The 27,824-nt window shown below is 40.5% G+C and overlaps 1 protein-coding gene across 5 annotated transcripts; it reads left to right on the forward strand.

Moving 5' to 3' along the window:
- The first annotated feature begins 6,626 nt into the window (after positions 1 to 6,626).
- PWP1 (PWP1 homolog, endonuclein) lies at positions 6,627 to 27,801 on the forward strand. 5 transcript variants are annotated; one of them, XM_030479191.1, is made up of 16 exons: positions 6,627 to 6,759; positions 6,848 to 6,906; positions 10,501 to 10,655; positions 11,094 to 11,179; positions 13,506 to 13,602; positions 14,886 to 14,996; positions 15,633 to 15,760; positions 17,141 to 17,214; positions 19,446 to 19,542; positions 20,447 to 20,508; positions 22,421 to 22,532; positions 23,489 to 23,579; positions 24,434 to 24,555; positions 24,995 to 25,100; positions 25,845 to 25,961; positions 26,055 to 27,801. In XM_030479191.1, the coding sequence occupies exons 1-15, from the start codon at positions 6,694 to 6,696 to the stop codon at positions 25,943 to 25,945; spliced, it is 1,467 nt and encodes a 488-aa protein (XP_030335051.1). In that variant the 5' UTR covers positions 6,627 to 6,693; the 3' UTR covers positions 25,946 to 25,961; positions 26,055 to 27,801. The 5 variants fall into 5 exon arrangements, with proteins under 5 accessions (XP_030335051.1, XP_030335049.1, XP_030335050.1 ...); XM_030479189.1 differs by having other exon boundaries at positions 17,126 to 17,214; positions 25,845 to 27,801; XM_030479190.1 differs by having other exon boundaries at positions 25,845 to 27,801.
- Positions 27,802 to 27,824: the final 23 nt, after the last annotated feature.

A 27,824-nucleotide genomic window follows, 5' to 3' on the forward strand; every position in this document is an offset into this window, starting at 1 on the left:
AAATACTTCTCTTCTGTCAGTGCTGGAATTCGTGTTAGGTATGAGGACGCTGTTGCCCTCATCTATAACAACTAAAACGCCAATCTTGCAAAACAAAGTGCTTAATTCCTCCTGCCCTCTATCTCTGCAGGTGCTTCAATATAAATACAGTGAGGACTTGAGAAACTTCTAATTTCCTGCCAGATAGCCAATGTTATATTTTCAAATGCTCATGCTACATAGTTTTCAATTTAGGGGCTAGATAAAAGTGTAATACCAGTATGGCTTTAGGAAAGCTGCAGTGTTTGGAGCTTGACCCTGAAACTTTTCCCTGATTTCTGAACATCATTGGTGGCTTTGTTTGCTCAATGTTTACCTCTGAGAAATGTATGCTGTTGATTTAAATGTTTAATATATTGACTGCCTTTTTTGTATATTTGTTATCATAAAGTTTTGGTTTAAATGCTAACAACTGTGGTCTATTTTCAGACTTTAAATAACATACGGTTCTGTATTTGGAAGGCAAAGTTATTAATGAATATAGCGATTTGGTATTTTATTCCTATTTTATACAGCTGCCCCCATAGGTTATTATCAGATGGCAATGAATATTGCTGAACAGCAGGTGGAACTTCTTTGAGCGTGTTTATGAGCCATCTCTGTTCAATAAAAATTCCATTGTTTTCTAGCCTAGGAAATGACTGCTGTGAGTGTTTTTGTTGTTTCTTCTCCTCTTCAGGTGTTTCTCAATGTACTTCAGAAAGCAGCAGGACTGGGCTTCTCCCAAGAACCATCTCCCAGAAACCACACATGTTCGGGATTTTACATCTGGAAGTCCTGGTGGTGTTTACCACCATACACTGCTGTCAGTAATGGTTGCTGTGCATGTGAAGAAGTGACACGGAGTCTGTTCCCCAAAACTTTACTCTGAGCCTTGACCTGGCAAAAAATGGGCATGTAAGACCAGGGAATGGAGCTCCGTGGTGCTTAAAGTTAAGCATCTGCAAATGCATTGTAGCCAGACGGTTTGGATGCATGAAGACCCAAAAGGATGGAAGCTTGCTTCGTTACACAACATCATTGCAAGTGCATACAAATAGGTTGCAAATGGGTATGTCAAAGAGAAGTCAGAAGTAGAGGGAACTGATTAACTTCAGCATAAGTGTAAAAATCAGGCTTATTTTTGGCATATTTTTACCTTTTTAATTTTTAAGTTAATTTACATTGGTTTGTGTCTTGTATGTTTCGGTGGATTTGGAGTTAAGTCCTTTCTTCATAATGTACCAGATTCTTAAGAAACGGGTTGGTCCAGGCTGCGGCACATGTTCACTGAGCTAATTAAGGTTCAGGACAGTCTTGCCCACTGCTGTATTTTCTTCTGAATGGGGCAGAAATGGGCAGCAATATCTAAACCACCAGTGCTACACAGCAGGGCTGATCTAGAGGGGCCTCAGGTTTTGTCCTGAGGCAAAAGCACTGTCAGAAGTGCTTGATGTAGGTCTGCTGTTGGAATCAGTAGCAGAGGCATCTGTGTAACATAAAAAAGATCATCGTATGTCTCAGTTTGACTACTTAGAAAGTAACAGTAACATTTAAACCAGTCTGAAATATTTAAAAAAAAAAAAAATCTGCATAACACAGACATTTCTAGGTGTGTAGCACTGTCAGCTAAATTCCTTCATATCAAAAAAGCCTTATATTTTAATGAACATTTCTACAGTGGCTTTCATTTTATCTAATGAATGTTTCAAGGAAAATGATCCAGAGAAGGAAGGCATGAGGGCTGGTTATCTCTAAGCTTTGCTACGAAGATGTAAGATTGTAAGGTAAATGATGGCTGAGAACCTGTGCACACATCCTTGCAGGCTGAGAGGCTGCCATACCCAGCGCAACCCTATTGCCTGGCTACCTTCCTGGAGCTCATCAGCCCCTCTGCTCTACAAGCCCAGTGGCTTGTGTAAGGAGTGGGAGTCTCCTCCTGGAACAGCAAACCTTTGGAGCAACCAGTACTGAGCAATATAAGGCCCAGCTGAACAGGGCCTTGAGCAACCTGGTCTAGTGGGAGGTGTCATTGCCATTGCAGGGGGGTTGGAACTATATGATCTTAAGGTCCTTTCCAACACTAACCATTCTATGGTCCTGTAAATCTATGTGCCACCACTGAGACAAACACTGGCCCTAATGTCTGCCGTCAGTCCCATGGTGCTGGAGGGGTGAGAGTCCTCAGGTGTTCCGATGTGTCCCCCTGCCCTCAGAGGCGTGATGTAGCCCTGCTGCACATGCCACTTCTCCCAGCACTCACCCAAGTGTATGCTGACGCTGTGGACCTCTGGTTGGCAAAGACTGGAGCTAGAGGCCGTAGCAAAGTCAGGGGAATGCACACAGACCCCACTTCCCACCTGCTGTGAGAACAAGCGTTATGGGGCAGAACTCACAAAACTTGGCTGAGTCCCAGCACGTGGAGCACTGCCAGTTGTGGCTTTTTCCCATACCCATATGTTTACTGACGTTACTAGCAAATCTTTAGTATGTTGTATCATTCTATGCTTCTTTTCAATTTAATTTTCTCTGTGTAAGTTGGCCAGGAATTATGCTAGATCTTTCATTTTGTCCTATCCTCATATGCATCTTGGTGGTTCTTCTCCCAAACACCTCTTTTCCTCTCAGCTCTCTAATCCTGGATCCTGGTAAGCCGATGTATTTAAAGTTATTTTTCATTTTTCTGTATTGGCTGTATGTGGCAAATGTGACTGTTCTCCATATCCAGCCATCTTTTCTCCAGCTTCCTGAGAGAGCACTGATGATATTTCTTTCCCTTCTTTTATGTTAGTTCCAGCTCTATCTGACAGCAGTCATTGCAGTGATGATGGGATTCTCACTCCCCAGCTCTCAGCACACATTTTGGGGAAGCAGATGCTCTCTAAGCATGCCTCTCTGCCTTGATAATACATTACTGTATCCCAAGAAGGATTTAATGCCTTTAATGTGTATCTGGTTCACATTGAGATCACACTTATTACTACACACAGTTAAAAGTGAAGTGACAGACCTAGTTTATTTCATAAAGTTAAGCAAGAAGCACCAAAAGAAACACGTAAAATCTGGGAGAATAAGCCTTAGCTCAAAGAAGTTTTATCTTTTAAAGTGAGGAGATTGGTGCTCTCCCAGAGAACTCCTTAAGGAGATCACAGATGAAAGAAAACCAAACCAGCCTTGTTTCAACTACCTGAAAACTTTATGCCTAGCTATCAGTTCAAGAGCTCTTCCCTCCAGGCTATGCTGCTGTGTGCAAAAAGGGTGTGTAGTCTCCTTGACAAGATGCTGCCCTACTGAGGTCTGATCTTCCTTTGGTTTCCTCTGACTATTCATGCAATGTGCTTTGCAGAAACACACAGGGAATGCAAATAGAGAATCAAAAGGTAACCTTGAGGACTTTTATGGCTGCTCTTGGTGTTTCAAAGCCACTCTTAAGTACTCTTTTTCTTTCTTTCCTGAGTTAGAGAATTTCTTGATATTGTGGCTTTGCTTTTAGCTGTTCAGCATCTCTGGAACTGCAACACTAATATTTCGCAGCTAGTTTGAGAAAACAGAAAATGTTTTTTTTTTAGTAAGATGTCATGCTAATTTATCAATCCCTTTCCCCTCTTCTCATCTGAAGAGGTCAGCTGAACCACAGCCATAAACCTACAGCATAACTTCTCTCAAAACACATAAAATTCCTTTTGTTTCCTTGCTTACACCCTGTATGATTTGCAGTAAGAACCTTTGCATGACCTTGTAGTACCTTCCAGCTGTCATACTAGCAATGTTTACAGTGTCTCTGACAGTTTCATGATTCAAGGTATATCAAAGCGCTTGCAGAGCCTTGGACACTGGAGCTCTTCAAGATTTCAAATACCAGAGCCTGCCGGTATCAGCTGCTTCAGCATCACTCCTTCATCAACCAGCTCTCTTTTCTCTTCCACCCTTACTCAGTGTGAAGAAGGATACTGTAGCTTTCTGGGAACTTTGACATGCCCTAAAAAAAGAAGCTGGCCCTTCCCTTTGGAGGAGCCATTGATTTTTCCCACTGAACCCGCTTTTCTTGACCTGGTAAATCCACACCAGAAGTTTGCTCTGCTTAGCTAGGTAAATTAATCCAGCTGAACTTTTGTGAATGTTTATGCCAATGCCTTGGATAAGGCACAAACACACACTTCCTGTGGATGAGAACTATCCAGCACTTGCACCCTCAGGTGAAAATCAGTAGGTCGGGATGGATTAAATGCAGATCTAAAAAGGGGCAATGTTTTAGTGCTTTTCACATCAGACAGGCAGAATTTTCTGACACCAGAATCAATTACTAAGCTGAAACATTGAAAATCACTGCTATTAAGTTTCATCTTACTTTACAGAGGTCCATTGAAATAAAAAGAAACTCAGCTCTGCTCATTGGAGGATAAAAGAAGGGTCTAAGAGAGATTCCAGGCACAAACTGGCTCTGGAGGAGAAATACTGCTGTGTCTGATTGATCTCTGATGATGGAGGGGTGGGGAGGAATGAAGCCTTCAAGTTTTAGAAGCTGGTTTTTAGGAAAGGCCCGAGGCCAGCCCAGAATGGGCTGTGATGAGAACGTTTGATGACAATTCTTCTGGCCAGAGACCCTTTATTTCCACTGGATCTGAACTTGGTCCTCAAACCCTTCCTGGGACAGCCATTCGAGTCCTTGTCTCCCATTGCACTTGTCTTTCTTCATGGCCATTTCTTCCACCTCACAGACATGCAGAGAGACTTCTGTCAACTATACAGGCTAATTTCTAATTAGGACAGCTCTTTGGGTTCATCCCAAATTTCCTCCAACGGTTGTGTCAGAATTGCATCCAAATTAAGAAATTAACATCTGCTTTCTTTCCGAATCTTCACACCTCTGTGGCTGAGTCATCTTTGGGTGCTAAATACCGAGAAGACCATTTTTTACTGTCATGTGTCATGACCTATGAGTCGTCTTGGCTGGTTCCTTGGGGTCAGTGGGCTGTACTGCACTAGCTCCCAGTTACTATATCAAGTGTCTGCGGGGAGCTGAAGGGGAACCACCCTTGCAACCCGGTCGCTGTGACTGCCAAGGCACCCTGGAACAATAATATCTTTAACAGAATGGTCTTTCTTTCCTTAAGACCCTGAGACCCAGCTCCACATCCCCAGCAAGTGTGTGACTGAGAGAAGTACTGGAATCACACAGCATTTTGGATTGGGTCTCAAAAAAGAAGAAAAATTATTACTACTAATTGCAGTTCTCTAAGCTGTAATATTCATATGCACAGTCGATACCTATTTTCCTTCCTTCCTCCTTCTCCAACTCTCATTTTTTGATACCTCTGTTGTTAAGCCTCACCACAGTACACTACTATTTTGTGATTATGTACACGATGGGAGGGAAGGTAGAGCATGTGTGCCCCCTCTGGGTATTGCTTCAGTAAAAACAAGTCTGGCTCAAGTGTTTGCTGAGCAAACCTCCACACTGTAAATGTATATATCTGCAAAAGCACATATCCAGGAACGACAGCCAGCGGAAAGTAACCTTGCTTTCCTTGTCTTGCCTGCATAACACTCCCTTCTGCTTGTCCTTTAGGAATAGCACTGCTTACACAAAACTGACAGGCAAACCACAGCCAACTCATGTGTGGAAGAACAAAAAGGATTTCTTGACTGCTGTAAGAGAAGGTGACCAGCAAAGCAAATAATAACAACCCAGCAAAAAGGCAAGCATACCAAAATGCAAGAATGGTCATTATAGTCCCCAGGTAGGACTAGGATGCCTGTAGTACAGGGTAATACAAGGAATAGCTAGAAATAGGCAGCTTTTGCCTTAGTGTGTTGTGCACTAAGACAAAAGGCACGGGGTAGTGAAGAGGTAGTGTTTTGTTAGAAATGTATTTATCTCTCATGCCAGAACCACAGAATAATCAGGATAAAAATAATGAAATTGAATACAGTTGTGCTGCCTAGTGACATGTGGATGAAATAATGTAGCTATCCTGTCTGCCAAGCTGAAGTTCAGTTGCCAAGTCCTTGAGCTTTACCATGAGATAATGCTCCTTCCCCTAACCTCAGCTGCCCACTCATGTAATTTGCAGTTATCCCCTGACTTAAGATTTCAGCAATGGAAACAACAGTGATTTCTGCATGTTAGTAAGAGATTATCTTCCCGTGTACTCCAGCTGACATTTTATCTATTTCCCGATGTAATCACAGAATCACAGACTCAACCAGGTTGGAAAAGACCTTTAAGATCATCAAGTCCAACCGCCACCCCAGCACTGCCAAGGCCAACACTAAACCATGTCACTGAGGGGCTCATCCACACGGTTTGTGAACACTTCCAGGGACGGTGACTCCACCACTGCCCTGGGCAGCCTGTGCCAATGCCTGACCACCCTTTGGGTGAAGAAATGTTCCTAATATCCAGTCTAATCGGGATCGCCTCAGCGATGCGAACACCCCGCGAGGCTCTGCGGAGGGAACAGCCGCGCTCCGCCCCCCAGCGGCCCCCCAGGCCACTCCCCTCCCTCCTGCCGGGCTTCCCGGCGCGGGGCGATGCCCTCACGCTGCTCTATCTCCGCCCCTTCCGTTTTCCTCCGCCGTTGTAGGCGGGGTTTCTCGTCATACGCGTCACTCGTGGCGCGCCGGAGCCGCTCGCACGTGTCAGCACCGCACCGCGTCCCGCTCCGCACCGCCATGAGCTGCCCGGTGACCTGCGCCGCATGGGTGCGCTGCGGCGTTGCCAAGGAAACGCCGGATAAGGTGAGGCCGGGCCCCGGCTGCGGGACCCCCCGCCCGCCTCCGCTGCCCCCCGCCGTTGCCCTCACGCCGCTGTGTGTCTGCCCCGCAGGTGCAGCTCAGCCAGGAGGAGCTGAACGGCCTCATCGAGGTGGCCCAGGACAGGCTGAGGTGAGCCGGGGCAGCGGGCGCGGCTGTCTACGGGGTTGGAGCCCCCCGAGCCTCGTCGCCGCTGACAGAATAGGGCAGGGCACAATCCTGCCCCGCGGGGTCTCGCTGGAGGCCTGGTTTGGGAAGCGGCAGCAATGGAGATGGGTGGCAGGCAGCACGAGTTCTTCCTGAAGTGGCAGTGTCAAGTGAGCCCGATGTCCCGGTGTTGTCCCAAAAGTGGGATCGTTACTCGGTATGCAGAACGCCGTTGTGCACACAGAGCCGGGGTATTTTGTTGTCAGCTGTTTTGCAAGATAGGGTGCTAGGTGGAAGCTGCACAAAGCTGGCACACCTTAGTTCTTTGTACATCATAAAATGAATCACAGAATGGCTTGGGTTGAAGGGGACCTTAAGGTCGTCCAGTTCCAACCCCCTGCCACGGGCAGGGACACCTTCCACTAGAGCAGGTTGCTCCAGGCCCCGTCCATCCTGGCCTTGAACACTGCCAGGGATGGGACAGCCACAGCTTCCTTGGGCAACCCATTCCAGTGCCTCACCACCCTCCCAGTAAAGAACTTCTTCTTTATATCTAATCTGAACTTCCCCTGTTTAAGTTTAAAACCATTGCCCCTTGTCCTATCACTACAGTCCCTGAGGAAGAGTCCCTCTCCAGCATTCTTGTGAGTACAAAGAAATTACTTTCATTGGTCAAAAGTTAACGAATATATGATCAATTAGTGCTCTGTCTTCTGTTAGGTAAATTGTTTTCGCTTGCCATGTAAATCAGCACATATACACATGCTCCGTGAAGGCGGGGAAGGGGAGGCAAGCTTTTTGGTCCTGAATTGAGTCAGTGGTCACAATCTCCCCCTGACACCTTTACCTTTCACCCAGTTACTGCCATTTTATGTTGACTGTTTGGTTTTCTATTACTTATTTTGTCTTCAGCACCTTCTGATGCATGTGTTCTTTTATCAGTCCTTCGGCTCTTCTTCCAAGGTGAAGATAAGTATGGAAAGACTTGCCTATACAAAGTCTTGTTTTTCTAAGTGATGTTAATCAAGCTAGACACCGTTACCTTCATGGCAAATTCTATTTTCACTGTAAATCATTGGGAGAGTCATTTGTCCAGAGAGTGAAAGAAGAAAGATCAGATGGAACATATCCTGCCTTCTCTGTGGATACAACATGGGTTGTGTTCCCATGGGGTTCTTCAGTTGTCAAACCGTGTACTGTCAGGCTAGCAGAGCATTTCAGGTGGAGTCTGCATGGGCCTGGTCCTTGCTGGAATTGCCATTCCCGCCTAGAGTGAGGAAATAAGTTTGGTTTGTGTTGTGGTTTAACCCCAGCTGGCAAATAAGTACCACGCAGCTGCTCACTCACTTCCCACCCCTTCCAGTGGGGTGGGAAGGAGAATTGGAAAACGAAAGTAAAACCTGTGCGTTGAGATAAGAACAGTTTAATAATGAAAGTACAATATAATATTAATAATAATGAAAAGGGAAATAAGAAGAGAGAGATAAAAAACAACCAAACAAGCAACACAACAGTGATGCACAACACAATTGCTCACCACCTGCTGACCAATGTCCTGCCAGTCCCTGAGCAGCGATTGGCATCTCTTGGCCAACTCCCCTCAGTTTCTATACTAGCATGACATTCTATGCTATGGAATATCCCTTTGGCTAGTTTGGGTCAGCTGTCCTGGCTGTGCTCCTTCCCAGCTCCTCGTGCCTCTCTTCACTGGCAGAGCATGGGAAACTGAAAAGTTGTGTGATTTAGGGTAAGCACTACTTAACAACAACTAAAACGTTAGTTTGTTACCGTTATTCTCACACTAAATCCAAAACACAGCACTGTACCACCTACTAGGAAGAAAACTATCCCACCCAAAACCAGGACAATTTGTAACCATGGGTGCTTTGGAGAAGTAGGAAACTGAGATGGAAGTCCCAAATTGACTCTGAAAAAGTGTATGCTGAGGGTGAGGCGTTATGGTCTTAAGTGAGTCTGGAGGCCACAGTAGAGCACAGAATGACTTGGCATTTATGTTTTGGTAAAAAACGCAAAACATCACTTGGGTGCATTTATGGTTCACATATTAAACTGGAGACATTGCAGCTCTGCTCAGTGCTTGAAGTTCTCAGTTGTGTAGTTGTGTTAAGTTTTGTCACTCTGCTTTTAAGAAAAAGGTAAATAAACTTATGAAAAGAACAACAAAAGTGATGGATTTAGGAAACAGTCTGGAAGACAGTAAAGAAATGGCTCTCTTTGTGTCTGGAAGAAGATGAGGGATTGAGGTTTTATTAAATTTTCTGGCTTTTTTTTTCAGTTAGATCTGTTCACTGACTGAGTCTGTTTCAGTGTTTTGCCTCAGAATATGTTTTGATCTGTTTTTGTTTTTTGATGGTTCCAAAATCATAAACGTTTGGAAGATTCTTACTTTATGTTAATTTCTTAACTAATTATGTTTAATATTTCTGTTATCTGTGGTGTTATTTGCTTCTCATTTATGTGTGTGAACCTTTGGGGGTTTTAAGTGGATTTCTTTCTCTTGCAATTTTAGACACATGAGAAGATTTGAGGTGCTGTTAAACTTAAGGATGGAAATTTAAAGACCATCTGTTACAACCAAAGATGTTATCATCTCTTTATAACATCTGGTACTTTGTGGGATGTGTTACAACATCAGTAATTTTATTTTTTTTTCCCCTGTGCAAAGATCACAAATCGGACTCAGATTTAGATTCTCTAATTATCTTGTTACTAGTTTTTATGCAATGGAAACTACTAATGTGAAGGACTTATTTTACTGAACAAAGTATAAATATAGGTTTCTGATATTTAATTTAGAAATCATACTTAGGAGAACTGTCTTGGCTCATTGTTGCCTGGGAATTTTGAGTGCAAGAAGGACAGAAATACAGTGTATTCAGCAGGGATGAGTTCCTTGGGAGCACACTCCAGTGAGGCATCTCAAACACCTGTTAGGCCTTCAGCCAATCTTCAATGCACGCTTCCTTCTGCTGAATTCCTTGCAAATGGAATTGTTCCACCTAAGTACCAAGTTTTCTAGATGTTTCATAGTTTACTCCATAAGAAATAATCCACAATTTGTGGAATGATGAATATTATGTTGTTTTTTCTTCTAAGGTAAGTATGGGAAGTATGAGTAAATAAGGTCTTGAAAATCTTGAAGAAATACAAGAGTCATCACACATGACAGGGCCTGTGGGTGGGGGAGGAAAAAAGGAAGGAAGGAATTGGACACATACAAATGCACACAAGTGAGGTTTAGAGCATTGTATCCACAAAAAAATAAAAAGGTAAGAGAAAGGGATTTAGACACACAGTTTAGCTCTGTCAACCAAAATATCTGCCACAGTTTGTCATGAGAACTTTTAAGGAAAAACTTTCTCTGGAAGCCTGAGAATAATGGTGCCTTTTATTTTGGGAAAAGATAGGAAAGGAGTGAATGGATTTCCAAATTATTGGCATAAAGAGTGGAACAGCCAGGATTGTGTGCTGAAATCTTGTTAGCAGTCCCCTAAGCAATTACCTGGAAGCATTCTAAATGTCTGTCACAGTTTCTCAGGGATGCGTGTCTTTAAACAGGGATGCTGCTGATAGTAGCGATGAAGGCCAGATGGCATCTGGTGTGAATGTAGATGTTCCTGATAGAGCTAAGTCTTCTCATGAAAATGAAGACCCGCCTGATGATGAACTAGATGAATATGATTTGGAAAATTATGATGAAGAAGAATACACAGGTAAGAAAAATTCTAATGTCAGATACTCAGTATAAGTGAAGAATCTTTTCACTTTTTGTTGTACTTAAGACATTTGTATCCTAAAACTACACAGGTCTATGTTTCAAATGCTGGAAATCCACATTTTTAATAATCTGCTTGTCCCAGTTTCGGAAATCATTTAGTGAGCGAAGCACTTCAGTGTTCCCCTCCCTGACACTAGAACGAAGAGCACGTTGGAAAGATTATTGCTCCCCCTGCTGTAGTGCTGGAGCAGAGCAGCAGAAGTCCCCAAAAGCACTGAGCAATTTAATTTACTGACGTTCTTAGGTTTGGAACTTGGAAGTTAATGTAGGCCACTCCTTTTTTACAATACAGGTAATACAGGTATTGGTACAGGAGTTTCTGACTTCACCTGTCATTAATATTTATTAAAGATGTTCTGAAATTCCCACCTAGGTGATCTAAAACTTGGAGACTCTTTGGCTACTCTGGCAGTATATGGGAGTAATGATAATGATCCTTACATCACTCTAAAAACCACTGTAAGTACTATAAAAATGTTAAATATCTTAAACAGCATAAACTTAAAAGTCAGTTAAATTTTCCATGCTGCCTTAGGGTCTGTAAGTGCTTGCAGTCCTTTTCCAAAGGTGTGCCAGATTTTTGATAGATGGAACTCTCTTCTTTTAAGGTTGCTTTGTGCAGACCTCTCTACATGTGCTTTTTATTTTTGAGTCGGCTGTTATGGGGACCTGGGTCATTATTTAAACCACGCACTTCTGTATGTGGTGTGGTTTGTCTAGTAGGACACAGAAAATGCTTGAAGAAGTAACAAATCTCACGCCACTAATGACCCAAGTTGGAAAACTTCCCAGACTGCAAGACTTCTACACCTTCCACCAGTTTATAGAAGAAACCAAACTGAGGTAGACTCAGGCTGAATGTCAAATTAGGGGTATGGCATGAAGAAATATGTCCCTGTTAAGTATATATGCACAGCATACTGCGTAGTTGACTGCTTCTGCCTATGTTAGTTTCCATCAAGTATCAGATGGGGAACATCTTTGCAGGAGTTGGCTTTGTAGGAACTCTCCAGGGAGTGAAGAAGTCTCTGGCTGTAGTCTAACACAAGCTAACTGTGTCAACAGTGCTCTCCTATTATGCAGCCTGTTTGTCTTTCTCTAGTGAGCAGGAATGCAGCATGCAAGACCATCTATTCTACTTAACATCAGTATTGCTGTGGCTAGGATATTGGGTCCTCTTCAGAAAAGATATGGAGCAATTCCAGAGAATATCCTGCAGTTTAGTTCAGAAGGATAGATTGCAACTTGCAATTGACTTAATTTACATGGAGAGATCACATAAACCAGTTAAAAGGTGAGGCTGCGTGAGAAGAGTCAATGTAGTCTAGAGAGCAACCAGGAGAGACTATGGTCATCTGGGGCAAGGTGATGGCATAGGTGAATTTCTGGGACCTTTTCTAAGCATAAGCGTTTTAAGATTTTTCCAGGTGCTGTCCTTTCTATACTATTTTGGATTCTTTACTAAGCTAGTAAGATCGAAAGAAAAGAGCTGTAGGCTTCTACCACAACATCTAGTTTGTGTGTCAGGGGACTTTTATCAAACGTGTGGTCTCGGACAAGGAGTTGTTATGGTGACTTCATATACTTTAACAAAGCTCAAGGAGGAAGGCATACATTTTACCTTTAAAATGAGGTCACTTACTGTGTGCACTTTGAGGCACTGTATGTTTTCTGTGTGTTCCACTGACTATTGATGCTCTTTCTTGTTCCTGTGTACCAGTAGAGGAGAGAAATGCTTTAAAAGTGATTTTTATAGTCAAAGAGGTATTTGCACAGAGTTTCAGAGAGAATATGAGCTGCATTTACTCTGAGTCAGAAGAGCTAACTTTGTGCCAAACGGAAAAAGTGAACATCTTTTTCTCGGGCCTTTCTTGCTACGCTCAAGTCCATTCCTCAAATTCTGAAAGAGAGTGCTTTTTGGTCTTTAACATGCATTTTATATTGTCTTTTGGTATTTATTACTAGTACTGTTGAAGGCTAAGTATTGTGTAACATTAAGTTGGTTAATTCAGAGAACTGCAGGACTTGATAGAATTCAAATATTGAAAAGATGTTTGCAATGAATAAAAAAGAAATTAAAAGCTTGCAAGAAGTCCAAAAAGTCTTGTATGTGTTGTATATTTGAAGGATGGTACTCTGTGTAAGACTATTGACTTTTATGTACAGTTCTTAGTTTTCCACTAACAAAAATTCCCTGAATGCCTTCCATTCCTCAGTAACAATGAAAATTAGATGAGATGTTACATCTGTTCTGGTACAGCTGAATGCCCAGTATAGCTGTAGGCAGCACTTTTTTCGAAATATTTTCCAGAAAGTAGACAGTGCTTCAGTGCTCTTGGAATTACTTCCTGGATGTGAGGCGCAGTTACAGTATGCTTATTGTGTAAAATGTTGTTACACTATATAAATGCTCAAGGCATGAGAGCACAAGGGAAATAAGCTGCATGTGTGGGCTCCTGGCAGTGATTTTCTTTTCAGCAATGGGCTGCTTCATGGTAGCCTCAAAATATGGTTTCATATTTGACAATTAAACATCTCTCTAAATCCACCTAGGTCCACATAAACAGTCCTTCAGTCTATATGATAACTGTTCAATTTCCCATGATTGAGTCTAGTTCCTGCCTCTCTATGTTTACCACTGTAAGATGGCTTTAGGCGGGTGGGCAGCAGGGTGTTGGGTTTTGAGTGTTTTCAGTTATAGTTAAAAATTATTACTGATTCATATGTAGTTTTGTGCATTTATGTGCTTTGTTTAATATCCATTGATCTCCTTTTTGCTCTTCAGGATCAATATGAAGAGGAAGACTTCTTGATTAAGCCCAGTGACAATCTTGTCCTTTGTGGCAGAGTTGATAAAGACTACTGTAGTTTGGAGGTCCATGGTAAGTAACATAGAATTTGTTCCTTACAGTCAACCTCGGGAATATGTCTTGCCTAGCCTGTGCCATATGGCTCTGTAGAAGGGGGAGAGGGTTGGTTCTTGGAAGGCTTTTTCTCATCTGCCCTGTGTGTTTTGTCCTCTTTCCTATGTCGTGGTGTTTTAGCCACTTTCCAGAACGTGCATATTTCATGTGGTGTTATTGTTGTTTAGAGGATAGTGTGTCTTTTCGGCTGTATAGCATTTTCTTTCCCGATTTCATTTCTAATGACACTTCGAAAATACTATGACGTTTTTATTCTCTGAACATATGATCTTCCAAATCATGCAAGCTTCCTCTACTGGTTTGGTGAGCTTTCCACTGCTAGGAGTACAAGAATCAGCACCTTTATCATCGTAGTTTTAGAAGAGATGATCCTTGATAAGGTCTGAATACCACTTGTTCTAAGGATGGTGTTTACGAATTCTATTAACTGTGTAATTTTCCCAAATATAGTTAAAAAACAATAGCACAGGCTTCTGCTGTTTATAACATAGAATAGCCCTGTCTTAGTTAACTACTAAGACTGCTTAGTTAACTGAAGACTTCAGTTAGTATCTGAACGTCTGTCATATGCGCTTAAAAATGGCACAATAATTTTGTGTTTGTGATGCTACCGTCTTATTAAAATAATTAATGGGTTTCTCTGCTATCCAGTTAGTAAATTCTTTTATTATAAGGAAAAGATAGCTGGCTAAAGGGAATGCTGTATTTAGCATATGGTTGCTTTACCAGAAGTCTTCTTGTATCTCAGTCAAAACCTGCTAAAGGTAACTTCTTCTGACTTCTTCAGCTTCCTCTAATTTGCAAACTGTTTGTCTTTTACCTTCATTTCTCCTTTGATTTCGTCTGGGATTGTTTCTGGTTGTATCCTGATGTAGAGAGTATTGGATATGGAGCATCAATTTTGAAGTAATCATAGAAACAAAGTTGTGTAGTATGGTAGGAATCAAGTGTCTGAGCTTTGCTGAACTTGTCTCTTCTTTATCTAAAGTACACAGGAGAATGTTTGTTTGTTTTGTGTAATTCACAGGCCATAACATTAAGTATGCATAACATTAGTAGTTAGAGGCACTGGCCTCTATGCTAAAACTCTGAACATACTGACTTCATACTAGAATGTAAATTTACATTCTAGATCTCCTTGACAGTTTAGCTTTTGCTACACCTTTTGCAGAAGTGGACTGTTCATGGTTGCTTGCTTTTCCTCTTCACTGATATCTTGTATGTCTTTAATTCTTTTTCAGTTTATAATCATGAAGAGAACTCATTTTATGTGCATCATGATATTATCTTGCCTGCTTACCCTTTAAGTCTGGAGTGGCTGAATTTTGATCCTAATCCTGATGAATCAGTAGGTAAATTACAAAGGATATTGTAAATGTCCATTTTTTTGTTTGTTTTGGTGATACAGTCATCTTAGTGATGCTGCCATAACAAGTGATTTTACTAAAACACTGGCCTTATTACAAATAATTTATTGTCAATTAGCAGACCAGAGCAAGCTCTTCTCTAATTTGCTTTGTTTTCAATTTGCAAATGAAAAGTTGCCTTTGTTCAAACTCATTATGGCAAATGCAGCTGATTAACTGTAAAACACAGCAAAATTTATATATATTTATGTGTTCAGTAACCTTTTTCCTGTGTTTTACAGATTTTTTTTTTTTTCCATAGTACGGGGAATGTGGATTTTGTTGTTTGTTTGTTTTTTCATAAAAAATTAAAGCAAAACATGTGGAACTTTATACAGCTTCTTTGAACTGTTACTTGTACTGAAGGAGAAGGAGAGCAAGTAAATTCTTTTTTGGCAACATCTCCTGTCAGTTGATATTTTTAAATTGCTCCTAGTCAGTTACAAACATCAAATATGTTCAAATGGAAGATTCTGGCACATAAGTTTTACTTAATCAAAGAAATAAGCAACAGCTGGATTGCCAAATATGCTGTTTTGTAATTCTGAATAAATGTGGTTGCATTTGGGTTTCTGCTTGTAGGAAATTATGTTGCAGTGGGTAACATGACCCCAGTTATTGACATTTGGGACCTTGATGTAGTAGAATCCTTAGAACCAGTCTTTTCTCTTGGAAGCAAGAAAGAGAAAAAGAAAAAGAAAGGAAAGAAAGTAAGTATTGCAAAATCGTTTATCTGATTGGATGGAGAAAACTTAAGAGCCTAAGGATAATATTGTTATTGCTTTTTCCTACAATAAAAAAATCATAAATAATCTGGTTTAATACGGTCTGTCATGTTGAAAGATGGTATTTAGACAGGTTACAGAAGATAATGTCATGGTCATCTGCAGTAGGTTAAAATTGGTATTTTCATGTGACTCAGTTGAAAAGGCATTGAGCAATAAAGGGCAAGGTTGACGCTAGTAAAATACATTTACTCAGAATTCACCTTGTTAGCTTTATCTATCTAAAATTTAAGCATATTTCAAGATAGTCATCGAAATAGTCTGAGGTGAAGGCATAGAGACATAACCTGAGAATGGCTGAGTTTCTTTGTGGACTACAGAGAAAACTTAACCTCCAAAGAGGAAGACTGAGGTTGAGATTGGATGTTAAGTTATGCGAGATGAATCTGACCCTTATTGTATGCCAGAATGTACTATGATTTGTCCACATCCTTTGGTATGTAAAGCAAGTATGGAAGATGACATGGCTTACATTTGCTAGATTTTGTGTGTAGTAGGTGCTTTGGGAAGTGCTTAAAGACTCCTAGAGTAAATAGGGAAGGTAGACACTGGGTATATAGCTAATCTTGGTTTCCCAAATGAAGGAGCGCTGCAGTGTTAGTCACCTGAAGAACCTTTATTAAAGAACCATACTGTCATTGTGAAGGGGGTTGACTACTTCAGCTCTCAGACTTTATAGTTTTAAAAACAGTAGAGAAAATATCCTTGGAAGGGGAATTAGTTCTGTGAAACTTGCTTCTGAAAATTGCTGAGTTATCAGAATTGCTGTTGAAGATATCATTCATAAACGTTACCTCAATTTGAAATGCTAATTGTTCTCTGTATGGATAATTAAAGCCTTGAATTAAGAGTAGAGGAATGGGGTGAGTTATGCGTGGTTTGCAATTGCTGTCTTTGAAGCTTAACCATTTTAAATTAGAAATTGTAGGAGCTGGCAGTTACAAGGACTTAAAGCTCAGTTAATTTGAAGGAGTGAGAGAGAACTGCAAAGAATGTTTAGAAAGAAGCTGAAGAAGCTGCAGGTTAGCTGGAGACAATGAAATTTCTGCTACTAGCCTGAAGGGAGTAACCAGTTCTGTAAACACAGCAGCTGTGAATGGAGCAATCTGAGATCTGGGATAGGAAGTGAGGTGCAGGTACTGAATAGACAGTTCTATCAGAAACCTTGTTGCAGCAAGTGAAAGTAATATGAAATACAAAGTTGTTTGTGAAGGCATTAAGGAATTCATATTCATGTATTGTAATGCTTGATTTCTATTGAAACTGTAATTTTCAGAAATATTTATGTTGTATCTACATACACAGAGTTTATCTTCAGAAGAGACAGTGAAGGGACATACTGATGCTGTGCTTGATCTTTCATGGAATAAACAAAGCAGGTAAAAGAATACTTGCCTAACAGTGGATGGTTACAAATTTGCGTGTTTAATTGGGCATACGTTTTTCACACAAATCCGGAATCTTATGTAGTATATAACATTGAACTTGAAAGCAGTGCTGAAATGAGTCAATTCTCGAAGCTACACCTCCCTTCCCCCCTTTTTTTAACTAGAAGTTTTGATTTTTTTTTTTTTTTTAATTATTTTTTTAAACCTACATATTGCCGCAGATCACTGTGTATTTGCAGGTTGTCCAGATGAGGGCAGGGCTATGGTGAGATTAAGCCGTTTGATAAACCAGCTACACTTAAGTCAGATGCACAGACTGGAGAACCAGAGGACTGCCCTCATCTGTGCTGATCTGCCATTGACCTAAAACACCGTTTCAGCAGATAGTAGTAAATTTATAGAAGGGAAGTCCTTGCTATGCTTTTGGGTTTTTTTTCCTTCTGACTTTTGCCCCTGAGCTGTGAATAGAAAAGATAGTGTAAAAGCCCTAATAGCACAGTTAGAAAAATGCCTCTGACCTTTGAGTTATCCTAGACAGAGACAATTCTTTGTTGCCTGAACAAACTAGCAATGAAATGCTGCTATTAAAGCAACACAAAGCTGTCCCATCTTGGGTGAGGGGTCAGGGGCAGTGTGATAACTGAAGTAAAGATCCTGCTGTTTTTATCGATAAGGTAGTTGTTAACAGTGCAGCTGTCAGAGGATCCTCAGTGTGGGCCTTGAAACTTGAAAGAACTTCTTCCTTATATCTAACTTGAACTTCTGCGTTTAAGTTTGAACCCATTGCCCCTTGTCCTGTTGCTACGGTCCCTGATGAAGAGTCTCTCTCCGGCATCCTTGTAGCCCCCTTCAGATACTGGAAGGCTTCTATGAGGTCTCCATGCAGCCTTCTCTTCTCCAGGCTGTAGTCAACTCTGCGTAGTCCTAATGAGCAGGTGTAAGCCTTCACTTGTAATGCTTTTTATCTAGATACTGAAGGAGGAAACACCCGTATAGACATGCAGTAAATGTACATAAATTGCACTCTTAATTTACAGCGCGCTGCCTATTGTTCCTAAATTCTACCTGTGCACAGAGCATGGTAGTGATCATTCTGTCTGTCTTACAGAAGAGTAGTTTTCACGTACATAGAAATGGTTGTCTGGTGATAATAGAGAGACAAGTAATAAAAATTAGAGCCACAATAGTTAAGTGTCTGGAATGCATAATTCTGTAATGGGCTGAGTTACAAACTCATTGATACTGGTAGATCTTTCAGGAAATTAAAACAGCCTTGAAGTAAGAAGCTTATGGGCCAAAGAAGAAACTCCTTGGAGCAGCTTATATTTAAATGTTTTGTTTGGTTTTTTTTTAAATAAGATATACTGTGACAGCTCTCTATAAATAACTTTCTGCCTGTAGGTCATAATGGTGCTGCTGTAAAATGTTCTCATAGCCTTCACTATGCATTTCCTTAACTTTCCCTTATAACGTTGTTTGGAAGGACAGTGTTTCCAGGAGAATGTTAGCTCTTTTGGTCTATAAAACACTTCGTTATATACGAAGAATAAGGTGAGAGGGGAGCAGTTTTGGTCAGAAACAACATGTTGAGGTAGTGAATCTGGTTTTAAGAGCAATGGAGCAATGGTAGTTGTATTGTGTATTTGACAGGCCTTCGGGAATGTTTTGAGGTTTTTTCTGATTAAAATTCTAAACTATGTGTTTATTGCCCTTAACACAGTTGGTCAAATTTAAGTTGAAATGTGGAGTCTGTAAACTGGTTCCTTTCAGCATTCTATGAAGGGTGTACAGGGTTAAGTCTTCAGCAGTTAGATAAACACTTAGAGAGCAAAATACTTTAAAACCAGGTTTGTCTGGCTCTTGGCTATATGTGTATGTAAGCAGAACTAAGTTGCTAAGGAAAGGAAATGCTTAAAAGCCTTTCTCACTTTGTTTGTTCAAGAAATCTTCCAGAAATGGTATTTTAAGTGGTGTCAGGGGGGAAATACAAGCAAAACTGTCAATGTTGTTACTATAAGTGTTAAATAATGCAGTATAGTCCGTTTGTAGTCTTTACTTATAACTTAGAATTACCTTCAGGGAATTATCCGTCAGGCTTGAGAAATACAGTCTACAGTCCGGAGCATACTCTCAGAATCGGGCTTTGTATGTATTTTGGATTTTTGACCATTTATATCTGTATGAAGATTTTTAAAACTTTTTTTTTTTTGATCCATTATAAGGAATGTTTTAGCAAGTGCATCTGCTGACAATACTGTGATTTTGTGGGATATGTCTGTGGGTAAGCCAGCAGCCAACCTGATGCTACACACAGACAAGGTAAGTAATAATTGCTATGTTTCTTCCACTGTAAAATACAGAGAAAAAATAAATGCAGTTTTTCATCAGCTGCTTGGCAGTGAACCCTTAGAACAACAGTTCTGTAATTTTCTAACTGTGCAGAATTCTTTTAAAGTTCTTTGCAAACAACACTGTATTTGCTTTTAAAAATGCTATTTAACTTATCCTTTAGAAAGCTTGTGAAGATTTACAGTGTTTTTTTAAAATGCCTTTTGTGTGAAAGCTGTGATGGTTGGGGATCTGCTAGTGCTGGAATAAGCTACAAAAAATAGGTCTCTGAGCATAGGTCAAACTGTAACTCTCCCTTAAGGAAACAGTGAGTGTCAGTTCTAGGTAAGAAAGGTTTAAAATAGATGATACTAAAATACCATAGTGATGGGTACTTCAGAAATGAATTAATCTCATAGTAATTAAAATGTGGAAGTTAGTTATTAATAGCTATAACCTTATTCTGCTGTTAACAAAGTCACTGCCCTTGACAAACGCTTGATTTTCATTTTGCTAAAACATCTGCATTTTTCCCCTAACTGGAAGCAGCTATTTTTTTATCTCCTCCAGTTTTGAGGTTTTTTTGTTTGTTTGGGGTTTTTTTTTTAATATCTAGGGCAGAAAGAGGATATGTGGTTCTGTTTAGTTCATTTATATATCGGAAAATACCTTTTTTCCACTGGGTGGGGGTGTTTGAAATAGAAATAACGTGCATCTCTTGCACTGTTTTATGAAAAATCTGAGTATCAACAAGCTTAATAGGATGGGTTTTTTGGGGGGAATGTGCTGGCTTTGGGAAGGGGGGCTTGTGCTCTTGTTTGTTTAAAGAAAGATCATGTATGTGCACGTTATATCTCAGTGCTTATTTTTAAAAATAAAATTTTCTCTTATCTAGGTCCAGACGTTGCAATTTCATCCATTTGAAACTCAGACACTTATTTCTGGATCTTACGATAAGTATGTCAGGGTAGTATTTTCAAATATTACACATAGGGAGGGTTTTAGTATTAAATTAAGCCCATTAAGTTGCCTCATGTTTTCTTTTTCATGTGCTTTTAACTGTGCCAAATTTGAGTAAGGCTGTTTATTTTTTTCCAGCAAGGTAGCCAGGTTTGTATGTGGCCAAAATGTAGTTTTCCTTACCTCTTTCTCAGGACTAGCCAAATCCTTTAACCATCTGGACCAGCATTTTCTGTGCCAGGTATCTGCGCCAAACTGAATTTATTTCTTAATTTGGCCTTATGGCATTTTCTGCATTGGGAACGTGACAATGCTTATTCCTGTGAAAACCTGTGCAGGTCTTGCCAAGCTGTAGGACCAGGGTGGGTGCATGAGGGACTTTAAAATCCCAGTCTGCTCCCTACAGCCTCTATTAATAGGCACGCTATAGCCAGAGTTTAATGGGCTATCTCCTGTGACTGCAGGCTGGAGATGCTGTGAAATGGGTTGTGTCTGCACACTTTGACTAGCACTGTAACTGCTTATAAGTACTCATAAGCCCTGTCAGCCAAAAAGTCTTCCCCTCTGTTCTCCCATCCCATAGGGTAACTGTTTAATTTTGTTCTGTAACTGTTATTTTCTTACATTAATTTTTTTTTTTTATTCTTTTAAGACTTTGTCCTTGTGTTAAAGTATTTATTTTATTAAAGTTATTGAAGACCTGTCAATCTTTAGCCATGCCTTTATATTCTCTAGCTTCTATTGTGCTCTTGCTCCATCTGCTTAAGTGAAAGTAATGGAGAAAATCCTTTTATTGCTGTTAGGAACTGCTCTGCGTGCTTTTCTCCCTCTTGACTTCTTTCGGTAAAAAGAAAAAAGTCCAAACCTTGAGGCCAGTTACTCAATCCCTTTTCAGCTAGCCCTTTGATACCATGGACACCTATAAACCAATTTACCGTCTATAAACTAGTATTCTGCCTTTGTGGATTTTTTAATCCACAGGATTAAAAGTGAATAAAAGCCTCACAGGACCACAGTGAATATTAGCAGATGCCTTCATAACCTAAAAGTGAGACCATTAAAAACTGCATATGTGCTAAAACTGTTATTGTAAAACACCAGGTAAAAGAGCTGAGAAATCTAATCACGTCTCTTTGGTTTTAATTATAGGATAAAGTGGGAGTGGGTTACACTGTGGATGTTGATTGTGGTGAGATGCTGTGAGAGTGACATCATCACTCCTCTCTTGCATTCGCATCCAGGAGATTTTTGGGTTGGGACAGATTCTGCCACCACTGGTCTAAGCACACACCCATAAAGAATCCCAGGGGAGCCATTAAGTCCTATCCACTCTTTCTCCTTTTTGGAGCAGCATTTCCCTAACCCCTTGTAAAGATTAATTTTGTATTTCTTAAAGCATATTTTTAAATGTTTGTATATGTATCACAAATGTGGAAGGTGTCCCTGCCTGTGGCAGGGGGGTTTGGAAGTAGAGGAGCTTGAAGTTCCCTTCCAACCCAAACCACTCTGTGATTGAATCCTGAAATGGATTTTCTAATTAGTGCATTATTTTTGAAAGTCATTACTTGACTTTACTGAAGTGTGTTCATAATTCAGTGATATATTTGCATAATTGTGGTCTCCTGTGTGATAAGTATCTTATGTATTGAGTAAATTCAAGCTGTGTTTGCTTAGTTTCAGTAGAACAGCTGATTGTAACCGAGGTGAAGCTTTGAGGCATATGGGAAAAGTTCGTGATTTATCTGAGAAATTTTCATTCGTTGTTGAATTGGAAGACTAAATAGTGAAGTTGTTTCCATTGTAACTTTTGAACTGTAGTTTACGTGGACCTTCTATAAATGGCAATTTATAAAGTGTTCTACCATGATTATTCTTTTTTATTTATTTATTTCCTCTCTTTTTCCCATAGATCAGCTGTGCTGTATGACTGCAGAAACCCCCAAGATAACCATCGTGTGTGGCGGTTTAGTGGTCAGGTTGAGAGAGTAACTTGGAATCACTTTTCACCTTGTAACTTCTTAGTGAGTACATGCTCTTGTATTCTCGGTCCATAGACTGTTGCCATTTCATTTAACCTGTATTTTTGTGTTCATAATGTTTATGAATCACACAATGGAGGTGATGGGCAGTTGGACTGTTGGTGTTGCTTATTGTTAAAATGCAGTGTGTGTGAGGATGGTTTTGGGTAGCTTTTTCAACAAGTATATAAAGAGACCAGCTCTTTACCTGTCACCTCTATTACAGCAGTAGAAAAGTAATTGAGGCTGATGCTTTATGACTCCAGAGGAGGCATCTTTGCTTATTGTTACAGTGTTCAGTGGGTGGGATATATTTTCCTTTGCATAGTTGCTCTTGTGCATGTAATGAGGCAATTGCAGCTGAGAAGTAGCTAATTAGAACTAAGATCCTGAATGTTAATTCAGTGTTTCAAATCAGCACTAGAGGGCATTGTCCTCCTGCTGGTGTAGAGTAAAAATACCTTGGGTTTGTCAAGATTTTTATGATAAAAGTTTTAAACAGAATTTAAAAACAAATACTTTTTATTACCTAAGTGGCTGCCTGGTTCTCTGTTACTTTATGTATATAGCAAACAAAAGCAGTTGTTCAGTTCTATTGGGTTTATGATATAGATCTCTCAGATAGCTCCAGAAACTGGCACTTAGGAGACTAACGGCTCTGTATTTCATTGCCTAACATGACAGCCAAGTGTAGTAGTGCAACCATCTTCAAAATAACAATATAACAAATTTGTATATGATTAAAGCTTCGATGTAGGTCAGTGCAGCATAGTTTAGAGCATAGAACAGCTCAGGCATTAGCTGGATGGAGTCTAACTTTGTAGCGTAACATGCCCTACCAAGGCATGTAAGTCTGTCTCAAATCACAGGGATTTACTAGAGGGTGGGTATTACCTCATAGGAGCTTTTTTCCAAACAAGTGACTATGGCTGTTTGTTTTCAAATTGTGATCTCCTTAGGTGAGCACAGAGGATGGCTTTGTGTACTGTCTGGATGCTCGTTCTGATAAGCCACTGTTTACTCTGAAAGCTCACGATGAAGAGGTGTCAGGTAAACTCTGTGTGTGTGTGTTGTGTTTGTCCCCAGTGGCATGGCACATCTGGGAGATGTCTTTAGCTGCTATGACTGAGGTAGTAGCGATTCCTTGCTTAACAATTCCTTGCTTAACAAGTAAGAGTTGTCCACACTCATCACAGATAGCTAGCATGTGAAACAAATCTGCCAAGAAGCTGTTGTAAGCACAGTATTTTAACAACAGTGAACTTTTCTCAGTGAATGTCATGAATAAGCATGTCAAAGCAGATCTGTTCCCTGTGTTTTTTGTGGTGAGGAAGAACAAAACCTATGAAATCTGGTACAGGATTGTGAACTATAATGTTTACCTCCTCTATCAGTAATTACTTTATACTGACATTCACTCTGGAGATGAGTTAGGTATGGCACTTGGGAAGGTTTATACACTGCCTCCTTCAGGCTACTTTAATTATTTGATCAGTGTAGGAGCTTCTAAAAAGCAACTTGAAGCACCTGATTAGGTGTCTAAAATTAAGTCTATGAATATGCCCCATTGTCTTGGATAGCAAAAGAGTCTTTGGCAAATGAATGAAGAAAACTACCCAGGGAAGCCAGATTATGTGAAGTAAGAAGCAGAACAATAGCATCTTTGAACTGTTACAGTTGTTGGGAGTGGGAGACAGAATAGGCTGGCATAGCATTGGTTTGCTGTCACTACAGGGAGCAGTGGTGGCATGAAACTTTAATTATCATTTTGCTCCTTTGTGCTGGAACAGTTTAGTGTGAGGAGAATATTGGGTTTCTCGTGACTTTGCTTCATACTGGGTCCTCATCTCTGTAAAATAGCGATTACCTGGTGCTATCACACTGCTGTATTCTTCATCTTCCAGGGCTACAGCTAAGCAGTCAGATCAAAGGATGCCTTGTGACATCATCTGCTGACAAACACGTGAAAATCTGGGATATCCTGGGAGACAGACCAAGTTTAGTCCATTCCAGGGATATGAAAATGGTAGAGTAATACTAATATTTTAATTCCAGGAAGGTTTATATGTCTGTCTGTTCATTTTTGTCTAGCTTGAATCTTGTTTTACTTAACACAATATCTTTTAGGGGAAAAAAGTCACACCTGTGTATTCCGGGTAAATCATTGTCATTACAGTGCAGGATTCAATTAAACATCTAGTTGGCAGACCTGAATACCAGATACAATGTTCTGAATGGAACTATAGGCGCTCCAATGTGTAACTTCCAGGTTCAAGACAAACATGTGATTCACTGTTTGTAATTAGCAGCTCTCGACTTTAATTTTGTGTCTTTACAAGATAAGTTTCAGGAAACTTAGAGAACTTACATTCTTAAAACCTGCTTGGGATTTTCAGATGACAAATTCATTTTAGGATGGTGTTTTTTAAACAATCCTCCTCTTTTTTCCCCTCCCACCTTCCCAGGGTGTTCTCTTCTGTGCAGCTTGCTGCCCTGACCTCCCGTTTGTTTTTGCCTTTGGAGGAGAGCGCGAAGGGCTGCGTGTTTGGGATATTAGCAAGATTTCTGCAGGTAACATTCTCATTTCTTTGGATCTTGTGATGCTCCCCTTGCCCCCAGGGTGTATTTGTATATTCAGTGATGTATTGTGGCTCTGAGAGTAACTGTAGGTTAGTATTTTTAAATACCCCAAGGCTGCATATGTGTTCACATTTTCAGCTTCAAAAAATGTGCGTTTTTTTCTAACTAACTTGGAGACCTGTGTTTGCCACATGATTTTCTTGCAGCTGAAGTGTAATACCTGATTTCTTGTAATACCAGTGTTTTACTTTGTTCTTAATGTTCCTGGTGTAATCAAGTACTACATTCTTGAGTACTTGTAGGCATAAGAGTGAGGACTGGGTTTGATAGGTGATGGTAGCTACATGTAAGAAAATGGTGTGAATTTCTTGAGAAGGCTTTTAAGAGCTTGGTGAAAACCAGAGAGACTAAAACCTGAAATTAATTATTTAAACATAGTGTTTTGCGCTACAAACCTCATCCATTTCACAGAACTTAGGTGCAGGAATTATGCACAGGGAAACCTCTAGAGATGCTCTGGAGGAGAAATAACAGGATTTATAATTTAAGTATCATATGCAGGAGATTGTTCTGATGTGTAAGCTTCAACTCCCTATGCAGGTAAGGGGAAAAGCTTTGAAACTGCACCAGGTTAGGATTTCCATTCCATTCCATCAAGCTCACCATGCTCCACCTGCTGTACTTCTCTTGCCTCTGGGAGAATAATGTGTAAGCAATCCCCTATCTGTGTTGCAGTGAATGAAGTTTTTGGAAACAGAGAAAGACTTGTTCTGGCAAATGCCAACTCTGCAGCCAGCAGTAGCAGCAATGACTTGGAGACAGCAATGGAATCGTGATGGACCAAACATCAAAGTAATTCATGGCACTATGACTAATGTGGATTCTACAAATCCCCCTGTTTGGTGAGAGTTCATAGAAATTACTCTGGTGTCTTGCAATCTGCAGGCTTCTTCATCTTAAAGAAACACAGTGACGGGGTTAAGCTCGAAGTCAGCAATTCTAAGTTCCTGCCTCTTTTACCAGCTTTGAAAGATTAAATAACTTGCTTTTTGCCTGAGATTATGATCCCTGTAACAGGGTCTACTATATTTGATATATAAAATGAAACAGGCACTAGAAGAGCATTCTGCTACTACTAGAAGTTTGTTGAATACTACAAAGAACGTAAATATCTTCTAAGGGCATAAGGAAAAACACTTCAACTAGCAGTTGTGTAATAAAAAAACCAAAAGAGGAATGAAATGACAAGTGTAAATAGGTAATTTATCCTTAATTTGAGACTAGATTTACAGATTTCTAATACAGATTTTAAAAGTTCTTTTATGTAACTTCTCTAAGTCTTAGAGTATTTCTTGGGCAGTAAGCTGGGAGTCCCTGAGTAGCCTCTTGCAATGCCTTTGTAACACCTCAGATCACCAGTATCAAACTAGAAATATCCCATCTCTATCCCATCAAGATGCAGGGTATCTTTTCCCTGGTTTCACAGCTGCTGAAGCTTATTAATGTTGCATGTGCATTGGGTTTTTCTTCAAGCTCCAAATGTAAATAATATATATAAAGACAATTTGAACTGAAATAACGGGTTACTACTCAAAAAGTGGCAAGAAGCTGTCAGGACACAAAGCAAGGGCGAGGATCTCAGCTGGTCACTGTCACTGGTGAAAGCTGACCATGTTGCATACTCATGTTCCTAACTCCTCCCAGGCACAGAGGAACATTCTGAGTATCAGCCTAACTGCTGACTTTAATCATAGGTTAAGGCTGGAAAGGACCTTAAGATCATCTAGTTCCAACCCACCTGCCTTGGGAATGTGACTCAGAACACCCAAGTGCCTTACCCCAGACACTTACCTGTGTCCTCCTGGGACGTGCTTCCCTCTCTTCATAGTGGAAGGTGTCTGTGTCTGTTAAGGTGGTGCTGCTGCAAGAAGGCCCTGGGTATCAAAGCAGCCATAGTATTGGGGCCTGTTGATGAGATCTTACCACCACTTCCCAGCCCAGCTCACTGTAACTCCTGCTGAGGTGGGGCAGATAGAGTGTACCAGTACAAACTGCAGAGGGGGAAAAGGCAGGGCTGGCAGTTTCCTTCCCATCCCTTGAAATTAAGTGGCTGCTTCTAAGTCCAATTCAGCTGCTTCTAGTCTGGTGGCAGGTGTTTAGCATGGCTCTACGGGAACCAAGAATACTTTGGATGTGTTGGGATTCCTGCTGCAGTCCAAGCAGTAGTGGAGGATGTGATGTGGATAACAAATGAACCACCACTTTTGTGAAGCTGAAGAAGGTGAAAGCAGAACCACCTCTGTTCAAGTGCTCTCCACTGAAAATCTGCAAGTTTTTCAAAGCCTTCCTTTGAAATAAATGCGTTGTGTTAAGCTGCTGGAGGGTAGTTGTTTCTGTTACCTCTATCATCTCTGGTGTTAATTGGTGCTATAGTTCTAGATGTCGCTTTTTGTTCTGGGAGGAAACTGTGGTACTGCAAGCAACACATCTTTCCCTTGACTAAACCAAATCCCTTAACCTGGCTTTCTGGAGCTTTTTATTTACATCCTGATCTTGGAGGGAAGCAATATGCATTTATGAGCTTTGAAGAACCTCAGGATCTCCCTGGGAAATGCAGTGTACAGGTGATGAAAAAGCAGTGTTACTTCTCTTAGCATCACTATCAGAAATGGGATCCTTTTCCTTATGAATGTGTAAATATTAAAAAAAGAAAAA

The sequence above is a fragment of the Strigops habroptila genome, chromosome 3, assembly GCF_004027225.2.
Source record: "Strigops habroptila isolate Jane chromosome 3, bStrHab1.2.pri, whole genome shotgun sequence".
NCBI classification, from domain to species: Eukaryota; Metazoa; Chordata; class Aves; order Psittaciformes; family Psittacidae; genus Strigops; species Strigops habroptila.

Excerpts from the sequence above, each read along its gene's own strand:
- PWP1 (XM_030479189.1), top strand. The coding sequence starts at position 6,694 with ATGAGCTGCCCGGTGACCTGCGCCGCATGGGTGCGCTGCGGCGTTGCC. Across the intron at positions 19,543-20,446 it reads TGATGCTACACACAGACAAG|GTCCAGACGTTGCAATTTCA; the intron begins GTAAGTAATAAT and ends TCTCTTATCTAG. Across the intron at positions 24,556-24,994 it reads ATTCCAGGGATATGAAAATG|GGTGTTCTCTTCTGTGCAGC; the intron begins GTAGAGTAATAC and ends CCACCTTCCCAG.